The 22,326-nt window shown below is 49.8% G+C and overlaps 1 protein-coding gene and 1 long non-coding RNA gene across 2 annotated transcripts in view; one reads left to right on the top strand and one right to left on the bottom strand.

Moving 5' to 3' along the window:
• Positions 1-637, bottom strand: part of LOC144720809 (uncharacterized) — a 10,123-nt gene extending 9,486 nt beyond the window's left edge. Inside the window, exon 1 of the long non-coding RNA XR_013585803.1 lies at positions 20-637. This is a non-coding gene — a long non-coding RNA (uncharacterized LOC144720809). The remainder of the gene's footprint in view (positions 1-19) is intronic.
• The window catches only part of LOC144720806 (adenylate cyclase type 1-like), a 22,710-nt gene extending 398 nt beyond the window's left edge, over positions 1-22,312 (top strand). The window contains exons 2-4 of the mRNA XM_078597871.1: positions 18,310-18,459; positions 18,831-19,582; positions 20,682-22,312. Coding sequence (XP_078453997.1) covers positions 18,992-19,582; positions 20,682-21,353 — 1,263 coding nt within the window. The 5' untranslated portion in view covers positions 18,310-18,459; positions 18,831-18,991 and the 3' untranslated portion in view covers positions 21,354-22,312. The remainder of the gene's footprint in view (positions 1-18,309; positions 18,460-18,830; positions 19,583-20,681) is intronic.
• The last annotated feature ends 14 nt before the right edge of the window (positions 22,313-22,326 follow it).

The following is a 22,326-nucleotide window of genomic DNA, read 5'->3' as shown; positions in this document are numbered from 1 at the left end:
TTAGCAGCGAGCGGAATACCTGTGTACATTTATTCCAAAGGCCACATGTTCACTAAGCCGAAGTCTTCATCGTGGAAGAGACCTGCTGCTTTAACGTACGCGGAACGACGCGTCGGCTCGTTGTGACGCGCGTGATTGAGTTGGTGGGGGGGTCATTCTCGGCCGTGAATAAGTATATCAGTAACGATCACGATCCTCCCGATAACGACGAGCGCACCGCTTCAGCGACGACCATCGCAGTCCTCCATTTCACTTCCGTGGGGACTCTGCGCGCACCGAGGCCGCCTCAATGAAGAAGAAGAACTGAAGAAGCCAACACTCGGACCCACGGGGAGGCGCTCCGAGGCCCTCAGTTTTTGAACTCGGGCAATTCCCCCCCCGCCACTCCTGAATCAAACAATCCATTTATTGTAGTCTGAAGAACTTCACTCTGCTCCCCCGTGCCTCGTGATCCCAGTGATGAGCGCGAGAGGTGATGCGGAGGAGGAGGAGTCGCCTCCTGGTGGTTGCTGCGCCCTGCGCCGTGAGATTCACGTGGGGAAAGTGATGTCGATCACGGCGCTTCGACACTGATAACTGGGAGCTCTGGCTGGAGAAGCCCAAGAGGTTGAGCTGGTCAGCTGGGGAGGGGTGTGCTGCTGCGTAGCCGAGCAGGCTTCGTGCCGAGTTGATTCCAGGAAGCAGGGCTGAGCGGGAGCTGGGTAAGGAGCTGGGTTGTTGTTTAGGGGGTGGAATTGTGCTTGGGGACCGAGCTGTACGAGAGCTGAGAAGCTGAGACACGCCGCTGAGCCAGGGAACTGGATGATGGGGAGCTGTGTGGACGCGTTGTGAAGACGCGTGGGCTCTTGACCAAACGAACCCCAATTACGCGCTCCGCCGCGCCAACACGGGGCGCAGCGTCTCCCGAGACGCGCCAGCGAGCGTGAGTGGAATGCGGCGTCGAGCGGAGCTCCGTAAGTACTCTTCCATGTAGCAGCTGCGTCGTGGATGTATACCGCCGTCTCCTCATCCTCCGCCTGCGTACGCGAGTGAGATCGTCGCGGTGTCCCCGCGCGCGTGTTGCTCGGCTTCAGTGAAATGCCACAACCGCGTCTCTCCTTTCGCCAAGAGGGAATTGGCATTTCCGATGAGCTATGCCCTTGCTAATTAAGACGCGCACACGCTTGCGAGTGGCGTGCCTATTGTTTTGTGTGGACAGCCCCCTTAGTCGTTCCTCTGCTGGATGGCGGCCTTCACCCAAGCCGCGCGGGTTTATTCGAGCGCGCTTATCCACCACGCCGGCCAGTGCGGGTTGAAAGAGGGGCGCATAGACGTGGAAGGGTAGAAGTACAGTACACCCAATTGATGTTGCTGCAATATAACCTGTCTGTGCATAGTGGTCGTCCACCCAAGCACTTTCCAGTCTCGAACCCGCTTGGCTTTCGAGATCGGTGCACATTTTCGACCGCGGATTTGTCCCTGGATTTGTCCGTGTAGGCGTTTTTAGACAAGACACGCGGTGGGATCTACGTTGACCGAGCTCATGTAGCCATCGTCCGTGGGAGCGCGTGGAAGGGACGTGCAGTAACCCTGTGCGCTAGGGCAGTCATCGCGCGTCTCTTGTGCCCCCGGGTCCCGCGCATAATCCCTCAATTCGAGTTAATCCTCAAGTCTGTATCACGTAATCAACGAGAAGCCAGCCCGGGGGGGAGGTGGGGGGTGGGGGAATCGCGTGAGTACCCCGGGGCTGCGTGGAACGATGAGCGGTGGACGCAGCCCACCCCCACCTACCCCTGGCACCACAGGTACCGGCGGTTGCACCAGGGCCTCGCCGCGCTCATGGCCCACACTCGGGCCACGTGCGCCGCGTTGGGAGCCCAGCGGGCTCGTCGTCGTCACCACTCTTCATTCGCTACCTCATCCCCCCGCTCGTCATCAGCTGATCACCATCAGTGGCGCGCGTCGTCGATTAATACGCGCAATCGCATCAAATTTGAGTGTCATCACAAAACCACCTCGTCACTCATCGCCTGCTTGTCCCTTGTCACCTCATTACGACTCGTGCACTCATCATCGCTGTCTCATCCACCTTCAACACATACTGCCAGAAATACATCACGCCGTTACCCGGCAACAGCACTCACCGCCGCGTCGATGATTTGCCTGCCACGTTGTTGTGACGCACGGGACGCGCACGAAAGACGGCGACAGCCATGCCGCCTTTGTCTCCCCGTGTCTCTCCGCTTCTCCCTGTCGCCCCGTGCGTCTCGACCCCTCGCCCACCGCCTCGCCCCCCCCTTACAACATTGGGTGCTTTGTGACACGCGTGCCATTTCACCAATTAATCACTCGCATAATTAAGCCTTTCCAACGAGGTCTCGATTAAGTAATGCGCTAATCCGCCGTGCACTGATGCCTTCAATTGACGCGCAAGCTGCAACCGGGCTTCGCGTTGTTGTTGGCGCCAGTTAAGCGCAGTGATCCCGAACTAAAAATATACTGATACCGCTCGTGCCCTGTCGCCCACACGGCTTGGAGACAGTGCGCGTGTGTGCTCCTCTACTCACGGGTACACTCTACACTACACTATACTCTACAAACGAGTACACTATACACTACACACGAGTACACTCTACACTACACACGAGTACACTATACACTACACGGGTACACTATACACTACACGGGTACACTACACTATAAACGACACACGGCCACACTACACTATTCTCACGGGTACACTATACACTACACGGGTACACTATACACTACACGGGTACACTACACTATAAACGACAGGCGGCCACACTACACTATTCTCACGGGTACACTATACACTACACGGGTACACTACACACGGGTACACTCTACACTACACTATACACTACACACGGGTACACTCTACACTACACTATACTCTACACTACACACGAGTACACTATACACTACACACGAGTACACTATACACTACACACGAGTACACTCTACACTACACACGGGTACACTATACACTACACACGAGTACATTATACACTACACACGAGTACACTATACACTACACGGGTACACTATACACTACACGGGTACACTACATTATAAATGACACGCGGCCACACTACACTATTCTCACGGGTACACTATACACTACACGGGTACACTATACACTACACGGGTACACTACACACTACACGGGTACACTACACTATAAACGACACGCGGCCACACTACACTATTCTCACGGGTACACTATACACTACACGGGTACACTACACTATACACTACACACGGGTACACTTTACACTACACTACACACGAGTACACTATACACTACACACGAGTACACTATACACTACACACGAGTACACTATACACTACACACGAGTACACTATACACTACACGGGTACACTATACACTACACGGGTACTCTACACTATACACTACACGGCCACACTACACTATTCTCACGGGTACAAGAATATATCTCGCTAAACGAGCGAGAACCCTTCCGCGGACATTTCTCAGTAAGCAAAATCTCGTTAAACAATCATCGTTTTCCCACTTACCTCCAAGTTAAAAGCTAAGCTACGCTTCAAACCCGGAATGTTCCACACTTGAATAATATTTTAAACGTGAAAAATGCAAATATTGATTAAATAAAGTAATACATCATCAAGTGTAACGCTTACCACACATGAAGAACCACAGTGCAAGATCCCCCGTACAGCCTTAAGAGACTGTTGGGTAACGAGTGCTGTTAGCGAGCACCTATGAAGGCCGGCACTCGAGGGGGTGGGTGGCCAGCATCACACCCGGCCGCCTTTTTGTCCCGAGTGGCGATGTTTACACACCGCACCAGGTACTCATTTGAGGTTGAGTCGACCTCGCGGAGGCCCAGGACCAGTTCAGATAATCGTCACCTGGTGTTGGCCGTGAGCAGGAATCGAACTCGCGTCGCCGGGTTCGCAGTGCCGCACGCTAACCGCTACCGTCGCTCGCCTCCCGCCACCCACCCACCATCATAATTTACATTTAGCAGGCGGAATTCATACGAGGATTTCAGTGCAACATGCACGAAGCTAGGAAATATGAATAGTAGTCGTTGGGCCAGACCAGCTATCGGCACCACCCAAGGTGACAAAACTTCAATGGTGCTATTTTATTTGTGACACCAACAGAAGTAAAATAACACGTGATCACCTTTCCAAATGAGCAGCTGTTTATTTTTTCTCGCAGGAAACCTGTTTTTACACCTATCGCAATCACGCCTATTTGCCCGGACGATTCAAATAAAACATTTCAACACCTCTGCTGTTAATGAAGACAATAAATAAATAAATGGGTGTTTGTCCCCAAGGCATGTATTTCATAAATGTTCTTGCATTTATTCACGCTTGTTCTTCAATTTCAGTGACTTAGGTAAGTCTGGAATAGATTGGCACTGTCTGTTTCCCTTCTGTTTCTAGCAGCTTGTTTGCTCATGATCATTTCCTGGCAGGTGACGCAAGTACTGGTGGTTCTGTATTATTTCTGTTCAGTGAAGAAATCTAAAGTCCTAACTTTACCCTCAATGTATTGTTAATGTACCTGTTAAGATTATTAGTTAAGGCCAGGAACTACTGGCAAAAATTATGATTTTTGTTCAGTTTGTCAATTTTTATGTTTTTTATATTTTGCTTCTATAAATTGTAAACTTTCATAACATGCACACAATTATTACCATTAACTTTGTTATCCTATTTGGACATGGTTGGAATCTTGTTGGGGCTCATCCGAGCATCTAGGGAGGGAGACTGGATGCTGCATTAGGCAAGCTTATTATCTCGGCCTCGCCCTGCGCTGCGTTGCACCGCTAGTCGAGTAGATAACCATGTGTTCAATAAACCCTCGGAGCCAGGATGACCGTCCAACTCCAATCGTCATTTATTGATTGTAACAGGTAAAACTGGTGAGAAAACACAGATACAGCATCTGTTATAATTCGGAAACACCCACACAATGAACACCACAGCATCAGAACATTGTCTCAGATAACAATAGATCCTGGAAGGACCAGGCCCCCACATTACCCCTGAACAACTAGACAAAGGCACAAGCTGGTGCGTTGCATACAGTCACATAGTGTATTCATCCCACTGCACCCCAAATGTACAGCATTACACTTAACACTAAACTGTGGATGAGATACTTCGTCATCACTCTCAGGATCGCAACATAGGCACAAGTCTGACTCGACCTACTAAATCACAAGTAACATCCACAATAAGGAAAGTCACAGGCTTCGTTACTAACTAGGCCTCGTATTTACTACAACAACTTAACGGCACCATAAAGGCATTTACATTGCTATAACGGTCATTCTAACATTACAACAGCATTTCCAATATTATAGGAATATAAACAACTTACAGATAATGCTTCTTAAGCTCCCACAATGGACAAGTGCGGCTGTGGTCTCACTGAGATGCGATGCGTGCCGCCATCTTGACTTATCTGTGTAATGGCTGACGCCTGCGTGGTACAGTGGAAATCTAACATCGTCACTTCCTGGTCACGTGACCAACATTAGCATAAAAAAACAGGAACTTCCTGTGAACGCACGCTCCACATCTGCCGTGAGGCAAGACACTCCCCATCTGGTATCTAGGAGATACCAACATTTATTTCCTATCTCATAAACAAGTGTATAACAACTTCAACGGGTCGACTTATTTGTCCATATCTTTGAGAGAGAGAAGTAGTACTATCTCGACTATGGGCCTGATGAAAGTTCTTGTGACACCTTGCTTCGCAATCATAACCTCGACCTTTCGAACTTTTCCATCGGCACTTGGAATCGACTTGAGGATGCGGCCCATTGGCCACTCATTCCGTTTGGCTTGTTTGTCCTTCAGTAGGACGAGGTCGCCTTCTTGGATGTCTGGTCTATTAGACTGCCACTTGTTGCGCACTTGGAGTGTCGTAAGGTACTCGTTTTTCCAGCGACGCCAGAACGTGTTCGCGAAGCTCTGCACTTGTCTCCATTGACGTCTGTAGAGGTCTGCAGTGCTGGCCTCCTCGGTAGGTGCTGTGAGCACATCTGTCTTCTGGGTAAGAAGTGTAGCAGGAGTCAAGATGAATGGTGACTCCGGGTCGGTTGAGACGGGGATCAGGCGTCTTGAGTTAATTATGGCTGAGACCTCGGCCATGAGAGTGGTCAAGACCTCGTGAGAGAGCCGTGTGGACCCGACATCACATAGCATGGAGTCGAGAATGCGTCGAGCAATCCCGATCATGCGTTCCCAGGCTCCACCCATGTGCGAAGAGTGGGGAGGATTGAAGATCCATGTGCAGCCTTGGTCACCAAGGTATTTCCTGACAGAATAATCTTCGACATTCTCCGTATTGATCTTAAGCTCTTTACATGCTCCTATGAAATTGGTTCCACAATCAGAACGGAGTTGCTTGGCTGGCCCTCTGATGGTGAAGAACCTCCGGAGTGCATTTATAAAGCTCGAAGAGTCCATGGACTCGATGACTTCGATGTGCACTGCTCGTGTACTCATACAGGTGAACAGCACTGCCCAACGTTTGCTGTTCGCGAGCCCTCCTCTGGTGCGGTGGGAGATGACTGTCCACGGTCCGAACACGTCAATCCCTACAGAGGTGAAGGGAGGTTCCACACTGAGTCGATCGGCTGGGAGGTCTGCCATTTTCTGTTCTTCCTGTTTTCCACGTAGCTTGCGACACCGGATACACTTGTGGATTGTGCTGGCGATGCACCTCTTTGCTCCAACGATCCACAGCCCTGCAGATCGGATTGCTCCTTCTGTGAAGTGCCGACCTTGGTGTTTGACCTTCTCGTGGCAGTGGCGCACGAGTAAGATTGCGATGTGGCTCTGGCTTGGGATTATGAGGGGGTTTCGTTCATTCTCATCTAATTTTGCATTCCCTAGCCGACCACCGATCCTGAGCAAGTCGTCTTTGTCCATCCCGGGGTTTAGCTTCCTGAGGATGCTGACCCTAGGAAGGTCTTCTCCCTTGTTAATGGCCTTGATCTCACTTGCATAAGCTGCCTGTTGCACACAGCGGAAGATTGATTTCCTTGCTCTGGAAAGCTCGTCTTCAGTGCGTAGCACTGTGCAGTATTGCCATCCATTGCAGCTACCAGTGGTGCTTCTCATCGGGCGATGGAAGCAGTCTGCGATATGCGTTAAATGTGCTATCGCTCGCACGAGCGTCGTCCATTTCGAGAAATGTTCAAAATGGTGTGGACTCAGTGGACTTTTCGGTCGCACATTTGTTACGAAAGTTGTCACTAGAGGACGAATCTCCTTGTCGGACTCGGGCTCTAAGAGTCCAAAGGTCTCCTTGGTAGTACATGGGCCAATGTCACGTCGTAACAGGAACGCTGGACCTGTCAGCCAGATGGTTTGATTCAGCAGAGATGCAGGGACGGACCTAATTGCGAGATCTGCTGGATTCTGGTCAGTTGGAACGTAATTCCATTGCTCCGGCTGCGTCGATCTCCTGATGCGCTCCACCCGGTTGCTGATGTAGGTGTAGAACCTTCTGGTTTGGTTGTTTATGTAGCCTAGTACGACCTTACTGTCCGTGTAGAACTTGACCGCGTCCAGTTTGACGTCAAATTTGTTTAAGATCAGTTCCGCCACCTCTGTAGCAAGAATGGCTCCACACAGCTCGAGCCTTGAGATGGTATGTTCCGGTTGTGGGGCCTTGCCGTGGAACTCCTTCCAGAATTCCCACTCGGACGATAGCTCCGAGTCGAGGAACGGAGAGGCCACGGTCACAGCGACCACCGCCACGACCACCAGCAGAGCGACGAGCAGCGGCTTCACCTTAGTCTTCTTCCCGTCAGTCAGGACTGGCTTGGAGAAACGTGGAGGAACAAACTCCAACGAAGACGGTGGATGCACAAGCGAAGTCATGGTGGTTTCTTCGTAAGTCTGCACGGTACAGCCTTGACTTCTCTCGCTGAGTTCCTCTTTCAGCGTGAAGTGGTTGGGGCACGGTTTGAAGAGCGACGTGCGTCCATTCGTGAGCACACTCGTTCTGAATGTGCTAATGTGGTCTGGTTTGTGTATTCCCTTCAGACAAACGTCACCTACGATGACCCATCCTAGGTGGAGTCTCTGGGCATAGGGAGCGTCGTGAGGTCCATTGCGTTGGTTACGAACCTTGTGGACTCTCAGCATGTCCCTGCCGAGCAGAAGTAAAATCTGTGCCGCGTGATCCAATGGCGGGAAGAACTCTGCTATGGGTTTCAGGTGTGGGTGGTGACGTGCAACTTCGGGCGTGGGAATCTCACTCCTGTCGTCCGGTATCTCGTTGCACTCTGTCACCGTAGGAAGGGCTAGCTTCATGGTGCTATCTATGGTTTCCACCATGAGGCCGCTCGCTCTTCTTCCCGCTGTCTCCATCAGTCCTGAGCATGTTCTGAGCGTGTATGGAAAGGAATTCCCACCTACACTTAGCTGATCAAAGAACTCTGACCTTGCCAAAGACCTGTTGCTCTGGTCGTCCATTATGGCGTACATCCTTACTGCCTTTTCAGGATGTCCTTTGGGATAGACTCGGTCGAGGCATATCTTTGAGCAAGATCTTCCTTTGAAGCCTTCTCCACAGACTTCTGTGCATTTGGTTGTGATTGACGAAGTGAGTGCAGCGGTCTCGCCTTGCTCCCCGCCGCGCTCTGCTTCGGGATCGGAAGCCTTAGTGCTACTGGGTTTCGAGTAAAATGTGTGCAGAGCAGTTGCGTGTTTGTCGCTGCCACATTCCTCGCACTTGATATCTGCCTTGCAATTCCTTGCAAGGTGGTTTGTAGAAGCACAGCATTTGAAGCACACTCCAAATTCTTTCAGCATGTTCTTCCGCTCTTCCAATGGCTTCCTCCTGAACTCACGGCATTTCTGGAGGGAGTGAGGTTTATCATGCAATGGGCATTGCTTCTCTGGATCCTCTATCTTTTTCTTTGTGGTGGTTGCCTGGACGGAGTTTGCGAATGTCGCAGGAGAGACCTCAGTCTTGTGTACGGAAATTGGCACTCTCGCTGTTCCTCGTTTCGCCGTTGTCCTTTCCATTTTTGGGAGATCTGGACTGGATATCCCCGTGGTGCCAAACATGAAACTCGGGTCATTTCTAGTCTTAGCCAGGTTGCGGATAAACTTTGAGAAAAAAGAGAATGGGGGGAATGCAACCTGATGCTCTGACTTGTATCTTGAACCCGCTGTTCTCCATTTTTCCTGCACGTCAAATGGCAATTTCTCTACGATGGGGTTCACGCCATGGTAGGTATTCAAGAAAATGAGACCTGGTAAGTAGGGATCAGCCTGGGCTGATTCAAGCTCCATCAAAAGATCTCCAAGCTCCTGTAACCTTTTATTGTCTCGACCAGAGATTTTTGGAAAGTTCTGCAACTTCTTGAAGAGAGCCTTCTCAATGGTTTCTGGGCTACCATAGCACTCCTCGAGCCTCTCCCACACCACATGCAGGCTTGAGGCGGGGTCGTCAATGTTTGCTGACCGGATCCTCTTTGCGTACTCTGCAGATTCATTTCATAACCATTTCACCAACAGGTCGAGTTCTTCACTTGCAGAGATGTCTGCATTTCGGATTGCATTCCTGAAGGTAGATCTCCAGGCTCGATAGTTCTCAGAGTGGTCATCAAACTTAACGAGTCCTGTGTTGATTAGTTCGCGGTGAGCCAGGTACCTAGCAAAGTCTCCTAGTCCTGCTGATCCAGGGTGTGTCCATACTGGCGCTTGTGAGGCGGCATTATTGGCTGTATTGCCTAGCATGCCGTCATTTGCGATGGCGTTGGACTGTGGGCCCAAAGGGTTTCGATCACGTTGGTTGGATCCCCTTATGTGACTGTCTGGAATGTGGGTCTGACTTGGTGCATCCACGTCTGACCCCATATGCGCGACGCTGAGTCGGCGACTAACTCTCAGGGCAGGATATGCATTCCCACCATTCCCGTAGTCAGCATTCATGTTCATTCGGTGTGGAGATGGCGAAGCCTGAACGTCCACCATTTGTTCAGTATGGTTTGGTGGAGGAGCATTGATGCATTGTTCAGACCAGTCCAAAATATTTTTTCTGGTGAGTTGATCACGGTCCTTGACAGGTATCTGCGTGCCAAACTCACTCCAATTCTCTTCCTTATCCAGGTTGGCTGCTGCTTCGAGCACCTCTGCCTGGGCCCTTGCAGCAGCTGCTTCCCTTTTGAGTTGTAGGGTGCTTAACTTAGCATCCAGCTCAATTTTCTTCCGTGTGGCAGTAGCCACTAATATACTCTCTTGCTCTTCAAGCTCTTCTTTCTTCCGTGCGGCAGTAGCCACTAATATACGCTCTTGCTCTTCAAGCTCTGCTTTCTTCCGTGCGGCAGTGGCTGCTAATGTACTCCCTTCTTCTTGTATGCGAGCCTTTTCAATTAGAATGGCTTCCTCTTCAGCCATGTAGGCAATACGGGCGTTTGCTGCTTCTGCTGCTGCGCGTGCCTGAGCTGCTGCCATACTAGTAGAAGATGTCTTTGAGTGTGCTGAGGCTTTAGATCTTGTGGTGGACCTGGATGAGATGGAGTGCTGAGATCCTGTCTCTCTTAAGCCATCCACACGGTCCATTGCATCTTGTATCACTGCCTGCACATTATCATCGAGCAGTTCGAGGAAGTGCTCTTGCGTGCGCACTCCCTCAATGCCCTAATCTGTTTTCATCTTCGTCAGGAGGGATATGTATTTATTTGCCAGGAGCTTGTAGCTTGAGCTGCTCACCTTCACTCGCTGGATGGCCCACTGAATTGAGACCACTGTGTCTGAGGCGTTTGAAGCTTCAGATAAATCTGCTTCGACCCGGTCCCATGCCCGTTGTATCCTGGCATCCAGGTCCTGTTTCTCAGCCTCATAGCTTTCCAAGGCCCTTTGCGTCAACCTGACCTCCCTCTGGGGCCTTGAACTCCCTTGGTCCTCTTGAGGCAGGATGGGAGATCCTGGATTGCTTGGTTCACCTTCTTCAGCATCTCTCCCTGCTGAACTGTGGCCTTCCATGCTGCGATGTTTGCAGCACGATTTTAATGTAGACTCGTTGCAGAGCTCCTTGCTTGTTGCAGGCTGACTGCAGGGCTGGCTGCAGAGCTGGCTGCAGAGTTGACTGCAGGGCTGGCTGCAGAGCTGGCTGCAGGGCTGGCTGCAGAGCTGGCTGCAGGGCTGGCTGCAGAGCTGGCTGCAGAGCTGGCTGCAGGGCTGGCTGCAGAGCTGGCTGCAGGACTTCTTGGGAGCTTTTAAGAAGTGTATCTTTTTACTTGGCTGCAGAGAGCTGGCTGCAGCACTGGTTGGGAGCTTCAGGAAGAATATATTTTTACTATCTCGGCCTCGCCGTGCGCTGCGTTGCACCGCTAGTCGAGTAGATAACCATGTGTTCAATAAACCCTCGGAGCCAGGATGACCGTCCAACTCCGATCGTCATTTATTGATTGTAACAGGTAAAACTGGTGAGAAAACACAGATACAGCATCTGTTATAATTCGGAAACACCCACACAATGAACACCACAGCATCAGAACATTGTCTCAGATAACAATAGATCCTGGAAGGACCAGGCCCCCACATTACCCCTGAACAACTAGACAAAGGCACAAGCTGGTGCGTTGCATACAGTCACATAGTGTATTCATCCCACTGCACCCCAAATGTACAGCATTACACTTAACACTAAATTGTGGATGAGATACTTCGTCATCACTCTCAGGATCGCAACATAGGCACAAGTCTGACTCGACCTACTAAATCACAAGTAACATCCACAATAAGGAAAGTCACAGGCTTCGTTACTAACTAGGCCTCGTATTTACTACAACAACTTAACGGCACCATAAAGGCATTTACATTGCTATAACGGTCATTCCAACATTACAACAGCATTTCCAATATTATAGGAATATAAACAACTTACAGATAATGCTTCTTAAGCTCCCACAATGGACAAGTGCGGCTGTGGTCTCACTGAGATGCGTTGCGTGCCGCCATCTTGACTTATCTGTGTAATGGCTGACGCCTGCGTGGTACAGTGGAAATCTACCATCGTCACTTCCTGGTCACGTGACCAACATTAGCATCAAAAAACAGGAACTTCCTGTGAACGCACGCTCCACATCTGCCGTGAGGCAAGACACTTATGATAGGATGAATTGTGCACGCTACCTCCCCTACTTCTACGCCCAGATGTCTCAGCTGCCCATCACACACCCAGATGTGTACACGGAATTAATGGAAGGAGGCTTCTCAGTTCAACTGGGCTCCACCAATCCTTTTGGCCGAATTCCTGTTGACCAAGCTATAGAAGAAAAGGTGAACAAAGACACCCAGACAGCTGGAGGGACAAAGGGATTCAGCTTGGAGCCAGGAGCCGTGACCAAATATTACCTAGCAGCTGAGTACAGAAGCATGTATCTCAGACAGCTGAGATACCTGATAGGTCAAGGCAGGTCCAAACTGTCCCATCCAGATCTACAGGGTCCAAGGATCAGGAGAGATGAAGCAGACGTCCAGTCTCTCATTGACCTTATAGACAATAACTGGATCAATCCTATGTCCCCTGATGAGACAGATCTGGTTAGCCTCTCCACTGGCACCATGGCTCCACCTGATATTAGCAGGGATCTCTTGAGAGCTCTTGAGATAGGAGAATAGGCCTACCAGGTATTCAAGCAAACAAGGTGAGCTGAGGACCCACCATCTGTGAAATTCCACGACAAGATGACCAAGCAAAGTCTGAAGATATTTTCCAATATCAGCACAAAAACAGCACATGGAAAGAAAGCACAGGATGTGGTTCTGAAGGCACATAAAACCCTGTTCAGCCACATGATCCTGGTGGCTGAAAGCAGGAAGGTGAATATGAAGGATGTCCTTGCCCACCCACTGGGCCCACTGCCATGACCACTGGCAAATGCTGATGGGTCCCTACGAAAAACAAACAAGGCTGCACTTGCCAGAGAGCTTGAAAAGAATGTGTCTCCTGCAGAAGACATCCCAACCCCATCTACTGCCATCATTGATGGAATGAGCCTGGTCCAAAAAATGAATGGCAACAACATAACCTTTGCACACGTGGCAGAGTCAGCCTTGAACCAGGTCCTCCACGAGGGGGCACAGAGTGAGAGGAGTGATGTTGTTTTTGATGTCTGCCGACAGACTTCGATCAAAGATGCTGAACGACTGAACCGGGGTGTAGACACCACTCTCCAGTACAAGAACCTTGCAGGGGGACACCACGTCCAGCAGTGAAGGAAATTTCTGTGCAGTCCCTCCAACAAGACCAGTCTCCTCAAGTTTCTGGTGGCAGAGTGGAAACTCCCACGATACAGAGAGATGCTGCATGGCAAGGTGTTGTACATGACGTGTGAGGAAACCTGCTACAAGTTGACAGAAGATCAGTGTGAGTAAGTAGCAGAGCTGCACTCCACGCAACAAGAAGCTGACACCCGTCTGCTCATGCATGCATTTCATGCAGCAAATGTGGGCTCAAAGGCAGTTATCATCACAGCTGAGGACACTGATGTCATGGTGCTTTGTCTTGGCTTCCAGAAGGACATCACCTGTCCCATCGACCAGAAGAGGGGGACACAGAACCGCACACGGTTTGTCGATATCAGCAAACTGGCAAGGTCACTTGGAGACAGCATCTGTGACAGCCTAATTGGCTTACACGCCGTCACAGGTTGCGCCACTGTCAGTGCATTCGCCGGTCGAGGGAAGCTGAATGCCCTGAAGATGGTGAGAAAGGACACTTCCTGCCAAGATACTTTCAGTCGACTGGGGCAGTCATGGAATGTGAGTGATGAGCTGTTCCAGAAAATTGAGCAGTTCACCTGTCGCATGTATGTTGCTAATAACAGCACTGGTGAGGTGAACGAACTGCACGACCAGCTCATCTGAAACCAAAAGGGGATAAATTGAGTCCAGCCAGCTGCCACCATGTAGAGACTGACTCTTCATGCATGTTCAACGAGCCAACTATCAGGCAGCAATCTGGAAGTGCTGTCTGCAGGCTATGGTGCCAAGCCCTACTGAGTATGGATGGACAGACGATGATGGCAAGCTGGCCATTTACTGGATGTGCTCCCCACCCGCACCAGATGTGGTCTTGGAACTGCTCGCATGCAAGTGTGTGCGTTCATGCAAAATGCCAAGCTGCACGTGCCTGTCAAATGGACTGACATGCACAGACATGTGCAGGTTACAGACCTGCAGTAACCAAAAACTGCAGGATGATCCAGAACCTGACTTTGAACTCGGGGAGTCAGATGACAAGTTCGACGAGCAGTTTCATGAGTGACACAGGTTGGTGATTCTGATGGTATTACAGTGGTAGTAGCAGTATACATTGATTCTGGACTTGGTTACCCTTGTTAACACCATATAAGTACACACAGAGCTTGATAACGATAATGTTACCTTCTTCACATATACCCATCACTAACAATATACATGGGATTACATGTATCATTGACTAAATATATGTGAATGTCAATGTTTCTAATATAGAAGTAATTCTTTACCTCACTATGGTATTCCTTATTATCCTGTGTTTTCATTGTGTATTTAAACCAATCAAGACCAGTTTGTGACCTAACTGGCTTTGGTCTAGGTAGTTTTTCAGTAATAATGCCCATTACATCGTTCCGGATGCCTGTCATAGGGTATGGGTATAAAAGTCATGGTAACTACAACTAAGCTGCCACTCCGCAGAGGTTATCATATCAGAATATGGCCCACACACATGGAGGATTACAAAAATCATTACTAGACTTTGCCAACTCAGGTGGTATCAATAAGCGATTTTTTTGGTCTGGGCCCATGGACTACAGTGCAGAGTCCACTGGTCATACATTTGAAGTGTAGGCCAGGCGAAACAGGTGAGTCGTTAGGGAAGACCGAAACAAGGGGATTGACCTCGCTGTCTCACCACAGGTGGCAAGGCATTCCATCGTCTTGGCGCAGCGCATGCAACGGCCCGATCACCCCAGGTGCAGACTAGCTTTCGACACGTGGAGCAGATATAATGAGGGGATCGTAGAGGTCGTGACGGCACGTGCGAGTGAATCAGCTGTGGAATGTAAAATGGTGCAAGGCCATTTAAGGCCCTTGTATGTTAGCAGCAAAACGTAAAATTGGACCCTAAATTTTTATCGGAAGCCAATGCAGAGATGTTATTATAGGGGTATCATGTTATTATAGGGGTATAATGTTATTATAGGGGTATAATGTGCTCACGGAATGAGGTTCGCGTGAGCATCCTGGCGGCCGCATTCTGAACCAACTGCAGTCGACCCAAGACCTTGGTTATAACCCCGAGTAACAGAGCGTTGCCAATAATTATAATACGAGAGATAATTATCTAAATAATTACAATATCTATATAATTATCTGTAGACTAGCCTTTTACCCGTCCAAGAACGGGTGTATTGCAGTAAATCTGAAACTTGCAAGCGAAAAGCAGACCGCGTAATGATATTCATTGCATCCATTCGTGTGCAATTTGTAAGGGCGCGGTGACACAGACATTTAATTTTAAGGTTATAATCCCTTGTTCATCATGACGTCCTTTTTACTTCTATGTCTCAATAGCGTTACGGAGATCGCGTGACTTGAGGGTTCTGCCTTTGTAGTGAGGGTTGTAAGTTGACGCCGAGGAGGGGGGAGGAGGCGCCTCGCCCCCCCCCCCCATGTAGAGTGACGTCACCCGCTAATTATTATTAATAAGGGGGGTGTCCATTTGGAGGACGTCACCTGTTCATGATTATTAATGAGGGGGGCTGTTCGATGTAGAGTGATGTCACGCGCGTTACATGCTAACATTCTTGGGTAAATATATAGAAATGTGTGCATTGAAGGAGATATACAATCTATAGATATATAATTATCAATACGAGAGAAGACAAGGGGGTGTGCACTCTTCGTTCTAGGTCAGTAGGTGACAGAATGTGGCGTAAGCAGGCAATGTTTCTAAGGTGGAAGAAGGAGATTTGGACCACGTTGGAAATGTGTGCATTGAAGGAGAGCAAATAGTTAAACACGTCAGGGTTATTAACCACTTTCACGGGACAAGTGGCTACATTGTCAATGTCCAGTTTAAACGCCTCATAGGAAACCAAATGTTTTGGAGATCCGTTGAGTAAAATATTGATTTTGGTTATGTTGAGTTGCAGGTAGTTCTGATTCAGCCATAACTTTATTAATGATAGTGAGGTGGTGAGTTATAGGTCAGCTCTAGTGGATTTGGGAGAGAAATGGAATATTTATGTGTATCGTCTGCGTAGCAATGATACGTCGGTCCAAGATGCTTGATGAGTGAACCCAAAGATGTTAAATATATATTAAAAAGTAGGGGTCCAAGGACAGAGGCCTGCGGAACACCGTACAGAACTGGATCGACGGTTGATGTGAAGCCATTTTGCGAAACATTGGGTTCTGGTTGTTAAAAAGGTGTGAAGCCAAATCAGTGCTGAAATTCCCATCAAAGTTTCAAGACGATGGAGAAGAATTCCATGATCGATTGAGTCAAATGCAGCGCTAAGATCGAGAAAGACCAGTGCACCAGTCCCTTGTCAGCCAACTGAAGGTCATTCACGACCAGAAACAAATGCTGTTTCCGTACTGTGGTCCGCTCGGAAGGCTGATTGAAAATGGTCCAGAAGGTCTTTGGATGTCAAATGAGCGGTTATGCGGTGTTCTACAGCACGTTCAAGGACTTTTGAAAGAAATGAGAGATTGAAGATGGGGCGAAGGTTGGAGAGATCACCCCGATCTAAGCCAGGATTTTTTGGAAAAGGTGTGAGAGCAGATGTTGTGAAACTGGTTGGAATGATGCCCGTGTTGAGAGACTGGTTAAAAATGCTGAAAACGAAGGGGATAATTGGCAGGAAGTTGTCTCGGAGGAGTCTGCTGGAAAGGGATCAGGTGGGCAGAGAGTGGGGCGGGAGTCTTCAATAAGATGAATGAGTTCAGTGTTGGTGATGGAAGTAAAAACTGACAATGGAGAGCCTGTAAACCTAGAAGAGGATGCAACCAGCAGTATGGGAATTGATGGCAGAGTGTGTGTGTGTGGGAGCGAATGGTGTAGATTTTCTTCGTAAAGAACCTTTGAATGGAGTTACAAATGGCAGTGGATGAGGGGGTGTTAGGTAATTTTTTCTTACTAAAAGCTGGTGGACAGTGGAAAACAAGGTCATGGGGTTGTTGTTAGTTAGTGGCAGGCGACCGGCTAACTAGGTGGATTTGAACAATTTAACCAACCTGTGAAATAATGTTGAGTTGGTCCTTATAGATTTGGTAGTGCACTTCGAGGCTAGTCTTCCTCCACTTACACTGACCTTCGGGGGAGATTTATTTTCTCCCTTAGTTCAGCGGAGTACCAAGGGGAGGGCAGTAGAGCAGTGGTTGTGCGTGTTTGTAGTGGAGATAGTTGGTTGAGAATGTTGTGTAGTGTTGAACTGTATAATTCGGCACCCTCTTCGGCTGGGAGGTCCACCTCCTGAGTGAGGGGAGTACTGGATAAAACTGTTTGAGCACAGCAGGGGAAATAGAGGAGCAGGGCGGGGTAGATCAAGATCAAGACAGATTAGATTGCAATCGGAAATGGCAGCATTGGTAACAGAGAAGGTGGTGGTTGGGAAGCCGTGAGAACACACCAAGTCCAGAGTGTGTCCTCCTCAATGGGTGGGTCCTTGAACATGTTGGGTGAAGTCGAAGGGACTTATGATAGATTGAAGTTCTGATTCGACTGGTGAGTCGACACCAACACGTATATTGAAGTCGCCTATGAGGAGATTCCATTCCGATTAAGGAGAGAATCTCGGCTAGATTTGGTAGGGATGCAGGATTTGGTTTGGGTGGACGATAAACTATCACTAGAGTGCCAGCACGAGGCCCTGCTCCCCCCACACCACGAGACACGCGGGGCACGCAGCACAGCTGGTCAACAGATGCGGGCCACCTTGTTGCCCCCTCCCAACACGGCACGCATATTTATCGATCGGTCTCGAAAAATGAACATGTTACTCATTTTGTGAACAGATGGGTCTCAATTCAAAATTTCGTTATTGCAAATTGTCGTAGAAAGAACGCTCGTATCTCTGTTATCTTCTTTCGCACCGTATGTAGCCTGTACACCATGCACTCCACACGGTTACACTATACACAGGGGTAGACTAAACAACACACAGGTACACCGTATACTACACACGGTTACACGATATACTAATAGACTAGAGAAATACGCATGATGCGTGTGTCCAAACAGCTCACTGTGCACTTTGTTTCTGCAATCGCCAGTGCCAGACTCGGAGGAGTCTCACCGAGGGTCGTGATCATCTAGGAGCTGTTGCCCTCGTGCTCAGAGACAGTGTGGCCTGGGATACTCGGCCACGTCGCCTCTGCTCTACGACACCAGACGGATTACTCACCCCATGGTGCAGCTCCTAGGTACTCCATCATCCACAAATTGCCATCCGTGATCCATCCTCATTGATTTGTTATCCATTCTCCATGATTCGCCATCCATCTGTCATTCACATCCTTTCTCCATTGCTGTGATGGTTCTGTATGCCTGTGTGCAGATTTTCAATGTGTCATTATAAGGACTTCTCTGGCATTGTTTAAGAAAGTCACTCCAGATAAGCTGATGTCCACGATCATGGAAAATGTTTTGTAGCACCAAATATATTAACCCATCGTGGCAACCGAGATGGGATGAGTCCCCGTGACTCCCGTGCGCTGGAGGTGCCAACCTCGTGCCCACATTTCTCATTCTGTGCCCTCCACCTGCCATTTGCCACTCTCTTCCCGATGCTCAGCAGTTATCTGAGACGTGGATGTAAGCCTGGGCTACTCAGGGTCATGATGCTTTCCTGGGGACCCTCGCCACCGAGGGGCTCTTCCCGGGCCACTCGGACGATCAGGGCCAGGCTTTCGAATTGAGCCACACCAGGCTGGAGGGGGCGACCGCTGCGCGTGGATGGATGACATTTCCTGCATGGGGACGCGCAGATGCCTGGTGTGGAGGTGGTGCCGAGCTACACGGGCCGTGCGCGCTGCGCTGGACCCGGGAGACGGCTTCGGCTGTGCCGAGCTCGAGGGCCTCTTCCAGGACTACAACCTGCGACTGGATCAGATGGGGACGCGCAAGGCCCTAGCGTTGCTGGCTCTCGCCTCGGCCGCCGTGGCCATCTTGGAGCTGAGCTCCACGCCGACGGTGGCGGCGGCCGCCTTCTCGAGCTCCGTGCTCGGCGCCGCGTTCCTCTTACTCTGGGCACTCGTCAAGACGAGGAGGCAGCTGCATCGGTCGCAGCTGCGGTGCGTCGTGACATTCGCCCTGCTCCTCGGGTTCGCCTTCGCACTTTCGTGCTGCCCGTTCCCGCGGCAGGGAGAGGCTCGGGTGCGCGCGTGGCAGGGCGCATGGCAGGGCGCACTCGTCTCGTTCGTGACGCTCACGCTGCTGCCCGCGCACTCGCGCCTCGTGCTGCTCGGAGGGATCGCAATGGCGGTGGCCTACCTGGTGGTGATCGTGTGGACCGCAGCCTCCTTGTCGGTGATCGCTTGGCCCAAGGTAGCTGGCTGTAGTCAATTGCATGAAACGAGTTAAATACAATTTTTGCACTTCATCCAATATAACTGTTGCTAGCTGACCGTGCAATATCAATTTCAAATACCATTGACGGGCCACACATTGCAGTTGCCATAAATCACGTGAGGACCGTTTGTGTTGATTGCTCAGGACAAACGGAAAAACAAAAGGTGACTGAACGATTTAAAATTAGAAACACAGAGTTCCTAGGTCGAAATATGTCCTTGTAGTACCAGATTACTCTGGCTAAGATGCTTGCAGTGACCGAGAAATATTGTTTGCCGGCTGTTTTGACACGTTAGTTCTCATGTGCTATGGGCCGTATGAAATTAACTCATGGGCCGCATGGACCATAGGTTCCCAGGCCCTGTTTTATTGCTTTTAAATTGCACGCTAATTGTAATTCACTTAAATCAATGTTTAAAACACCTATGTCATTCGCGAACTTGTACCGTACTTAACTTTTATTTTGCCCAAATTGTATATTGAGCCAGAACTGGCAGCATTTTGAACATCCTGAGCGACGATCGTTTAATATTTAATGTAACTTTTGTTGTGTATTCACTTCATAGTTTTGCTAGTGTGGAGCTAAATTGTTTGTGGAAATACATCTACTTTTGCAGACATTAATGATGTGCTTCAGAATATATTGAATGGGATTCCAAGCATTTGAGTGCATACTAATGATTATAATAAAAACAAAGACATTAATTTGGATAAAATAAATACTATTCCCACTGTGTACATCAACTCGATATCAAAGGCACTGAAAATTCATATCCATTATGCAACATCTCAATTGTGTCTCCTGAGCTCAGGCTTTATATACATATGTATAATTCATGGATAACTGCTTGTTCCTCAGTAGTTTTAATTGGTTGATTATGTATTGTGGACACTGAACCGCATACTTCCCTTTCCTGCCTTTATTCTCTCCGGTCTACGGCGTCGCGGTGTGCTACTCACCTGGCACACATCTACATTCACCACTCCGACTGTGACCTTACACGACCCTCGCCCCCGTTCTCTGTCTCTCCCCGCACGCACGCACGCACTTGTTCACGCGCGTGCACGTGAACAGCTGCTGGTGAACGCGGTGCTGCTAGTGAGCGCGTGCGCCTGCGGCGGAGCCGTGCGCATCTTCACGGAGCGCGTGCAGCGCAGCATGTTCCGGCGCACGCGGGAGAGCGTCCGACAGCGGCTCCTGCTCGATGATGAGAACGAGAAACAGGCCGGTCTCATGAATACCGCACCCGCACTGTACACCGTGATCCCACCGTACACCGCACTTCCACGCACACCGCACAGCGCACCATTGCACTTGCACCGTACACCGCACTCACGCCGCACCACCGGACTCGCGCCGGTCTCCCGCATACCGGACTCGCAGTTGTCTTGCGCACAGCAGACTCGCAATAGCCTCACACATATTTTCCTCACGCATTACTTAGCGTTTCCACTCTTACACCAATCTCACACTGGTCTCATATGCACACACACAGTTCTCACGCTGGCTATCCACACACCGTTATTATTCTCATTATTAATTTGTCTGCTGTATCCTTGCTTCGCATTGCCCTCAAACCGACCTCAGCCTGTCGCGCACCCGTCTCGCGCACAGGTCACACGCTGGTTTCACGACGCAACACGCTCAGGCCCGCTTGGCACCATTCTCGAGAAATCCAAGTGGCTTCGTGCATTTGTTTTGCGCTTAGTTTGTTGTCCCCCACTTCCCCGCCCGCACCTCCGTTGAGCACGGTTGGCTACGTACGGTGCGAAAGAAGTTCAACATACATTTAAATGTAAATTCCATTTAAATATTTTTAGCAGGTTGGTTGGTCCTGCATGTGTGCTTCACCCTTGCGCAGTATATACTCACCCAATTGGGATTCTGGCGCAATTGCTAGGGGCAGGGTCATAATTTAGAAAGTTGTTACGTGGAGGTTTTGGGTGGACGTCGGGTTCATGTTTGTTTAACAAACAATTCCCCCGTGAAGAAAATTGCGTGGTGGCTTTAGGTGGCTAATCCCCTGTCAGGCCGCTGAGCCAGCACGGTGGAGATCAAGGGCTCCTCCTACTACCAGGCCGCCTCGTCGGTGTGCAACAGCTTATCCTGCTGTTGGGAGTGTGGTGGTCTCGCCCAGTGAACCCAGCCACGACAAAACAACACCAGCGGAATTGCACAGCAGATGATTTAAAGTAGGAATCGTCGCCTCCGGTCACGGTTAAGCCACTGCTGGATGAAATCCTCTACATCCCCCGAGCCGCTCCAATCTCTCACATTCTTGCGATGTCATGAAATGCAAAGATCCTCCGTGTAACCTGAACGGACTCTCAGAGCAAGTGCTGTGAGCGGGCAGCTGTGAAGGCCGCAAGAGTCTGTTAAGGGGAGCGCCTGCGCGCGACCTGTTTTCATCGCTCCGTTTCCTCGGTGGACGTCCTCGTGAAAATAACGGCACGCGTTTTCCTTTCACTGCCACTGAGACGATCTCGATGATTTGGTCAGCTGACCATCACAACTTATTGATCTCAAGGAACTGGTCCAAGAGCACATTCACTGGGCAGATGGAGCGATAACATTTCCTCGTGAGCACGTGCTCATATGGTGGTTTATTACAGAGCAGGATCGTGAGAGCTGGTAGCGTGCTTGTAGAGTCCTTCATTCAGCAGTGGATTGACTTGACCAAGGCTGATGATCATGGTGTTGACAAAGATAGCCTTAGATG

This window comes from Lampetra planeri, chromosome 10 (genome assembly GCF_965212315.1).
Source record: "Lampetra planeri chromosome 10, kcLamPlan1.2.h2, whole genome shotgun sequence".
NCBI classification, from domain to species: domain Eukaryota; kingdom Metazoa; phylum Chordata; class Hyperoartia; order Petromyzontiformes; family Petromyzontidae; genus Lampetra; species Lampetra planeri.
This window is presented reverse-complemented; position numbering and strand designations above follow the sequence as displayed.